At 55.9% G+C, this 8,574-nt stretch overlaps 2 protein-coding genes across 2 annotated transcripts; one reads left to right on the top strand and one right to left on the bottom strand.

The window, feature by feature from the left end:
• Positions 1–512: 512 nt before the first annotated feature.
• Positions 513–3,952, top strand: B0I36DRAFT_75939 (uncharacterized protein). The gene is made up of 5 exons (XM_046163330.1): positions 513–621; positions 726–895; positions 981–2,118; positions 2,177–2,945; positions 3,019–3,952. Exons 1-5 carry the CDS (start codon positions 593–595, stop codon positions 3,553–3,555), a joined length of 2,643 nt encoding a protein of 880 aa, XP_046017258.1. The 5' UTR covers positions 513–592; the 3' UTR covers positions 3,556–3,952.
• A 397-nt stretch (positions 3,953–4,349) lies between these two features.
• Positions 4,350–7,153, bottom strand: B0I36DRAFT_372323 (uncharacterized protein; the record flags this gene model as incomplete). The annotated part of the gene is made up of 2 exons (XM_046160105.1): positions 4,350–6,668; positions 6,737–7,153. 2 exons carry the CDS (start codon positions 7,151–7,153, stop codon positions 4,350–4,352), a joined length of 2,736 nt encoding a protein of 911 aa, XP_046017259.1.
• Positions 7,154–8,574: the final 1,421 nt, after the last annotated feature.

The raw sequence follows: 8,574 nt of genomic DNA on the forward strand, positions 1-8,574 counted from the left end.
AAAGAGACACACGACCACCAGCCGATTGGCTGGTCCAACTCATACGTCAAACTAGCTGGACCCTTGTCAGGCGTCCAGGCAGATACACAGTCCGCAGTGCTCTCACGCACAGTCTCTCTGTATGTGCATGCACCAACAGATCGTGCAAGGTGCTCACGAAAGATAGTGCATCTGTCCACAACGCAGACTGTGTGGCACCCCACCAGCGCTAGTAACTCCAGCGCGTCACCCATTTACGCGGTATCGAGATGCATAACCGCGTCGTGCGGGCCTCCCACTTCGAGCATGAGCTTCCACAAGTCGGGCCAGCACTTCGGGACTTCTGCCTGCTCAACCCCAACCCTTGAATTGTTGTCGTCCTCGAAGTCGCCTTCTACAAGCTTAGAAGACCGCATCTGCCTGGCGGCAGACAGATTGTACCATAACCCCTAGCTCGTCGAAGCTGGCTTACTTAACTTCGAGCTTTCCCCGTCTCCTGTCTCTTCTCCTTTCAATCTTCAGCCTTCCGAAATCCGTGGCAAATACCGCCAGTGTGGCTTCACGTCGTCTACTCGCCCAAATTGCGACGACAAGCTCGCGCAGATTAATCGCCATGGCACCACCAAAGCAGGCGACTCTTGGGTATGTACGATCATCACAAAGTACAATTGGGTCCGTGGTGTCCTCGACGTGACCCCGCGGTCCGAGCTGCGTGTGATCAATGGGTTGCTGATCAGTCCGAGTAGGAAATTCTTCGGCCAACCGAATGGCGCAAAGCCGGCACCAACACAGCAGTCGAAGCTGTCATTCAGCACGAAACCAAAGTCAAATGCAAAGCCGACAGTGAGCTTAGAAGAGCCCGAGGCAGACAAGGAGAACCCTGCGACCGAGTCCAACCCCAAGCAAAGTCCAGCTGGTGAGTACTTCCAAGTCTCAGAAATGGTGTGATGTGTCGATATGGAAGGCTGTTGCTGAGCGTCAGGGCTAAATTATGATCATAGGTAAAAGCAAGCGGTCGCGGTCGCGGTCACAGTCTCCCACAGCAAAGACGAATCGATCCCCCTCCCCAAAAGTCAAAGCAGAAGAAGCAGATGAGGCTCTCGAGCAAGACGTACCAGTTGCAAAGCGACCTCGCAGGACCCGAGCTCGGATAGTGGACGACGAAGATGACGATACCACAATGTCAGGGGTCGATGTACCTTCAACAAACCCCTCGAAAGCGACCTCAAAATCACCGAAAAAACCTGCACCGGCTCCAAAGACGTCGATTAAGTCGGACGATCAGACTATTGATGCAGATATCAAGCCAGAAATATCATCTGCTTCAGCCTCGGATATCGAGGACGATGCTGAGGAGGACCTTGATGAGAAACCAGAGATTGCCAAGAAGGCCCGGGAGAAGGTGCAGGCCAAACTGAAAACAAAAGCAAAAGACCCGTATCCGGATTGGAAGGCCGGCACACCAGTGCCGTATGCGGCTCTGTGTACGACGTTCTCACTTATCGAGTTGACGACGAAGCGGTTGGAGATCACGGAACATTGCGCTCTCTTCCTGCGGCAGGTGCTGCGACTAACACCTGACGACTTCCTCCCTACTGTTCTCTTGATGATCAACAAGCTTGCACCAGATTACGCTGGCATAGAGCTCGGCATTGGCGAATCTTTGATTATGAAGGCAATTGGCGAGACCACTGGGCGAAGCCTACAGGTGATCAAGGCGGACCAGAAGGAAATCGGCGACCTCGGCTTAGTCGCTGTCAAGAGTCGGTCGACCCAGCCCACAATGTTCAAACCCAAGCCGCTCACTGTGAGAGGCGTGCACAAGGGCTTGATGGAGGTGGCGACTGTGACCGGAAACGGTGCTCAGGGTAGAAAAGTCGACCTTATCAAGAAGCTGCTGTCGTCTGCAGACTCGCACTCGATAGGGAAGATCGACATCTACCAAGACAAGGGAGGCCCGAGCGAGGCCAAGTTTATTGTGCGTTTCCTGGAAGGCAAGCTCCGACTTGGTCTTGCCGAGAAGACGGTCCTTGTTTCAATTGCGCAAGCCGTGGTCTGTCATGAGGCCGAGCAGGAGGGCAAGGTCCCCTCGACAACACAGATGGAGGAAGGCGAGGCTGTCCTGAAGACTGTGTACAGGTCAGTTCTTATGGAATCTTCCTCTACTTTTATCAATTGCTTACTGGGAGAGATACAGCGAGCTACCAAGCTGGGATGTCATCGTTCCGGCGATGGTTTCAAATGGCATCATGAAACTCGGCGAGGCTTGCAAGCTTCAACCCGGCGTACCGCTAAAGCCTATGCTTGCCAAGCCGACCAAAGCCATCACAGAGGTGCTCGATCGTTTCGAGAACCAAGCCTTCACGTGCGAGTACAAGTATGATGGCGAGCGTGCTCAAATCCATTATGTGGCCAAGGACCACGCGGACGAGTACGTCAACGCTCTGCCAGGCGCGACTAAGGAAGCCGCCAAGGGAGTGGCATCTATCTTCTCGAGAAACTCGGAAGACCTGTCCAAAAAGTACCCTGATATCCTCGCGAAACTCCACACTTGGGTCAAAGAAGGTACCAAAAGCTTCGTGCTGGACTGCGAGACGGTGGCGTGGGACGTGAACGAGAAGAAAGTACTGCCGTTTCAGCAGCTCATGACCAGAAAGAAGAAGGACGTCAAGCTCCAAGACGTCAAGGTCAAGGTCTGTGTTTTTGCCTTTGATCTTCTTTTCCTGAACGGTGAGCCGGTAGTCAAAAAGTCGTTGAGGGAGCGCAGGGAGTTGCTGCACGATGCATTTGTGCCAGTGGAGGGCGAATTCGCATTCGCTACACACATGAATGGTCAGGAGATCGACGAGATCCAGACCTTCCTCGACGAGAGTGTCAAGGCATCATGCGAAGGGTTGATGGTCAAGATGCTTGATGGCACAGAGAGCGGGTACGAGCCCAGCAAGAGAAGTCGGAACTGGCTCAAGGTAAGTCCTACCGATGTTGTGCAGTCATACTCTCACATCCAGTGTTGTCTCGTGGTGCTGACTTCAATTCTAGATCAAGAAAGATTACTTGGCTGGCGTGGGTGACTCGCTCGACCTGGTCGTTCTGGGCGCATACTACGGCAAGGGCAAGAGAACCTCGGTCTACGGCGCGTTCCTGCTGGCCTGCTACAACAACAAGACGGACACGTACGAAACGGTCTGCAACATCGGCACGGGCTTCTCGGAGCAAGTCCTCGAGGACCTGCACAAGCAGCTCTCCGAGATCACCATTGACCGCCCCAAGCCATTCTACTCGCACTCGAGCGGTGGCCAGCATCAGCCGGATGTCTGGTTCGAGCCGCGCTACGTGTGGGAGGTCAAGACGGCCGACCTGACGCTCAGCCCGCGGTACAAGGCCGGCGCGAAGGAAGGCGTCGACCCCTCGGGCGAGAAGGGCATCAGTCTGCGCTTCCCCCGCTTCATCAAGATCCGCGACGACAAGAAGCCCGACGAGGCGACGAGCAGTCGCCAGGTGGCCGAGATGTACCGCAAGCAAGAGGCCGTGACGAAGAACAAGGGCCCTTCGGCGGACGACGACTTTGAGTATTGATTTGTCCCTTTGGCGCTTCTCTTTTTTGGAGGCGGCTGCCTCGAGGGGCGGTTTGTTCGGCATTGATATCAGGCCTTGTGTGAGGCGTTTTCGTGGTTGACTTGGGAGGGAACAGGGCGGCTGTCGCGAGCTGTCGTTGTTATGCATCATGTAGTTGGCGTGGCGAATCAATAACGTGGCTTACTTTTGGCATGGTTGTTATGTTACGAAGAAAGCGATACAGTTGTCGAGCTTCTTCAGTCACGAGTTCTGTTAAAGACAGCCATGACTTGACGACTTGGTCAGACGATTACGATTGAGTGCTTTTCACTGGCAGAATGGTGGGACCTGGGTTTAGAATATGCTTCTTCGTATTGCTATTGCTTTGTCTCTGCGTGATTCTTTCAGTCATTGTCCTTCGTGCTCCCATATGCTCTAAAAGTAAGGTGTAAGGTAATTTAACGTGCTAGAAAGGACAGTCCAGAACTGAAAAAAATAATTTGCCGTCTGCCAAATGCGCTCATCCCGAGACCCGCACGCTATGAAGGCTGGTAAAAGATGGCAAGAAAGAAGAAATTATGAAGCACTGCCACGGCTCAGGTGGTATTACAAATAGTCTCCGAGATGCGATGGCGCGCATGCGACTCTCGAATCAACGAGAATGTGTAGGATGGAATGGTTAAGAATGACTGACATCATGTGCTTGGCACATGTACCAGTTGGTTGGACTGCAGGTTCAACGGCGAGGTTGTAGGGGCCCGTGAGGAAACACGCATCCCACATCAGGGAATGGATCCCTCTTTGTCATCAGAGACTCATGCAGTAGGAGCCAGGAATGGGCTGAGCATGAGATCATCGGCGCTGGGGCGCAGGTTGTGATCGATCTCAAATGTCTGGCTGAGGAAAGTGCGCGCCTCATCTGACGCATTGTCAGGAATCGTGGGTGACGCCTTGCCACCACCGATCTTGAAGATAGCCTGTAGCTGACTGCAGTCCGGGAACGGATGAGTGCCGGTCATCATCTCCACGACGAGACAACCAAGAGACCAGATGTCGGCCTTTCTTGTGTATGAAGTCTGCTTGACCACTTCAGGGGCCATCCAGAAGACGGAGCCTTGCAGCGAGGGGCGGTTTTTGTTGTTGTTAGCTCCATTGAGAATGTTCGTCGCTTCGAGCTTCTTGCTGATACCGAAATCAGATATCTTAATCGTGCCCTTGTTGTCAACCAGGATGTTGGCGCCCTTGATGTCCCGGTGGATGATGTCTCGGTTATGCAGATACGAGAGGCCGTTGAGAATTTGGCGGACAAAGCTGCGGACGAGGGGCTCAGGGAGGGCACCATACGAGTTGAGCATGGTCTGCACTGAGCCTCCAGGGACGTACTCGAGGAAAATGTTCAGATACTCGTTTGACGAGCCACAGCCCAAGTACTGCACAATATTGGCGTGGCGCAAGTCCCGCAAGAGGCTGATCTCGCGCTTCAGGGCCTCGATCATGCTCTTCTTGCGGTTGTCGTTGACACTGTTGGCACCGGGGGAGGGCGTCTCGACCTGCTTCACAGCGAGCAGCTCACCAGTGATGGCATGCAGTGCGAGATACACGCTGCCGAACGAACCCTGGCCGATCAGAGCACCCTTCATCCACTTTGCATCGTCCCACGAATCACCGGACAAGAAGCTAGCCAGCTCCTCGTCGGCGTCTTCGCCATCTTCGTCCAGAGCGCGAGTAATGTCCTTGAGAGAGCCAGACCCTTGTGTACTTGTCTCGTCAAAATAGCTGCTTGGATCCGTAAGGGTGTTGTTGAGTGTGTTAGGATTCGAGTCCGATCCGCTGTCTGCAAAGGAGACGTAGGAATTGCGGTCTGGCTCGGTCGGTGACTCTTCTTGTAGAGTGTCAAGCATGGAGGAGGCTATCGAGTCGCGGTAGATGTTGGGGATGCGCCCGTGAGCATCCCGGGGCTTGATCGTTGCCAGCTTGTCAGTATCCTTGAGCCAGCTGTCGGCAATGGTGGGAATCGGAGGTGCGTCTTGTATACTGGAGGCAAAGCTGAGATTGCTGGCCACTGATAACCGGCTGTTGAACCTGCTCAACCGGGTGGACCTGCGCATCGACAACCTGGCTGTGCGATCGATGTCTTCCTTGTTGTGGTCCGGGAAATACGATGTGAGGTCTGACGTGATCAACTCGCTTGGAGGACGCAGACCTCCGAATTGCCGCAACACGCCTTTCCTGCGTGGCATGCCATGGTCGTCTGGTGCAGGTCGCTCGAGGTCCCGGGCCGTGTTGTTCAGATTACGCTCGCGATCAACGTACGAGATGGGTGACAATGGCTGCTGGAGGCCACCGCTCCAGCTCTCTCCCAGAAGCTTCTGAACCTTGAGTTGGCTGCGCTTGTCGACATTCTCAAGTGCACGAGCATGATGTTGCTGGGCCTCCTCCATGGCGATTGCAGCAGCACGCTGAAGCTCAGATTCACCGGGTTCGCCGGATGGTACACGGCGAAGGATCAACCGATTTCTCTCGGGTCGAGTCTGATCCTTGATGATCCGCCACAGCTCCGTGTCTCCGAGACGCCGACATTGCTTAGGGTCGGGGTCTACACCAGCCAGTACCCAGAAGCAGTAGTTCCGGTCATGGTCCTCGCGCAAGGCGAACTTTCGGAGGGTGACGCGCATCACCTCTTCACAAGTATTGCAGCCGGAGATCTTGACGACCTTGGTAACGCCGCCGGTAGAAATGACGCGAATCACTTCTTGGCCCTGTGGTAACGCAGCCATCAGCGAACCATCCACGCTGGAATTATTTCTCGTGTGTGTCATTACCAGGCGGCCTGGCGGCGGCTGATCCGGCAAACGAGCACTTGAATTAGGCGTTGCGTTGCTCATGTACTGCTGCTGACCCTGAGGGTATCTTGGCTGGCGGGCGCTTCGCAAGTCTGCACTAGGCAGGGGCGAGTTCGGACGAGATGATGTTTTCCCGATCTCGATCATAGGCGTCGACATGGCGGACATGTCAATTTGGCGTGAGTAGCGCTTGCTTGCGCCAGATGCAGGCTGGCTGCGAGAGCCGATGCCTTTGGGCGAGCCAGAAGATGGCGTGTATTGTTGGTTGAAATCAAGACCGCCAAAAGAGTCCTACAGTCCGCAGTTAGTACGTGGGTGCGTGTGGCACAACCAGTCTCGTCAGCTTGGGTCACACTTGCCCTATTCCTCTTTTTCTGGTTGGCATATGCCTGTGTTCTCAGCTTCTTGATTCCAAGAAAGAGGCGGACGCGGTCGCCGACTTTGTCGATGCCCATTTCCTTGAGAACCTCCTTGTCAAGCTCGAGTAGATTCTCGCCGTTGATGTTGTTCTTACGGAACAGCTTCTCGTACTCGCCGCACTTGACAAGGCATAGGTAGTCGCAAACCTGATCCTCGCTCCAGTTCTTGACGGCATCGGGGCCGTCGCTGTCGGAGAATTCGCTCTCGGTAGGGCTGTTGAACCCCTGGCCGCTGTGGGCTACAGCCGGGCCTCGCCGAGAGGGAGGCATGTTGGACGACGGGGTGTTGGCGACAAGCGTTGAGTTTGCCGAGGCCATCGACGGCGGAAAGGAGGATTTGGGAGCGAGCATCGCCATGTCGACGAGCTCAGCAGCAGAGTCGGTGGCGTGAGAGAGAAGTGAGACGGTCCGTTCGAGTGGACGTCGTTGCGGGTCGGTACCCGAAGTCTCGAGTCGCTCTGCCCGAGGGAGAGAAGGAGTCTATAGCTTGCTGACGACAAGGCGGCCTTGTGAGATGTACCCTGAGGTAGCGAAGGTGGTGTAGTGAGGCCGGGAGGAGAGCTTTCTGAATGTCGAGGGAAGAGGCGACTGCTGGTTGCCTATACCGCAAGGGGTTTATGCGAGAGACTAGATGGACTAGGCTGGCTGAGGGTGGTGTAGTTGGGTGTGCCGGCGCCTGGAGGACCAGCTCTGGACAGGTGCGTCTGGGAAATGGGAGCAGCAGACTAAAGCAGAGCTAGGACGAAGACTAGGGCGAGACCCATCGAGGTGTCAGGACGGCGTGGATGGGAGGGTTGGGGAGTCGTGACGATGGGCAGCAGGAGGAGGGGTGGTCGTCTTGTGGTTGCAGCGTGGGGAGAGCGTGCCTGTGGCAGCCCGGTGAGGACGGTGCCTCAGCGTGGGTGGGCGCCGCTAAGGGGCCAGGCGCCTGGCGCAGCTGGGACCTGAGTGGCGGCTCGGCGGGCTGTGGCACGGACGGACAGGGTCGATGCACTCCTACCTACTAGACTACAATAGAGTACAGTACTGGACACTGCGCGGCACTTGCTTGCCCAGGTCAAGTGCACGTTGCAGTCACGGCAGGCAGGCGCCAGGAAGGAAGGAAGGAAGGAGCGAGCGAGCGAGCTGGGGAGCTGCGTGAGTTTGCCTCGCCGCGAATAGCATGCCTCTCAATCTGAAACCCGCGCAGAGCAGGGGTGCGCAACGAACCACACGACGTGCCGTACAATAAGCAGATATTAGGTTGCATCAGCCATCTGCTGTCAGCCCTCAGGAGAGCCGTGGGCCTGCGCAGGTGACCTGGCCACAACGTCCTCGCGTGGTGGACCGGTCGGGAGGGGCCGGCTCAATGCTGCTCGTTGTTTCATGATGCGCTAGTGTGGGCGCGGCGCGAGCCATTCACAGCCCGGTGGGCATCGACATTTGATTTGCTTCCAATGCTGATGGAGACTGCGATGGAGTGAGTAGCCGCCCAGGCGGCCACCTCCGCCCACCGGATTGGCTGGCTGAACCTGGTCCCCGATGTGACCAACAACCGCCGCCTGCCTGGCGTGGCAGCTCATGAGCACGATCTACACACAGCACACACGGCCATCGCGGTCCTTGTGAGAGATGGAACTGAGATCATCCGGTTTCCTGTGGACAAGCGATGGAGCACTACAATGCAACCTCGGCCACATGGCTGTCGTGGCCTGAGGACGCAATGCCATGCCCATTGTAGCCGCAGTGTTCTTTCGCTGCACGGGAAGAAACCCATCCCTGGGGGGTCCCGGGCCTGT

Source organism: Microdochium trichocladiopsis (assembly GCF_020744255.1).
Source record: "Microdochium trichocladiopsis strain MPI-CAGE-CH-0230 chromosome Unknown B0I36scaffold_2, whole genome shotgun sequence".
NCBI classification, from domain to species: Eukaryota; Fungi; Ascomycota; class Sordariomycetes; order Xylariales; family Microdochiaceae; genus Microdochium; species Microdochium trichocladiopsis.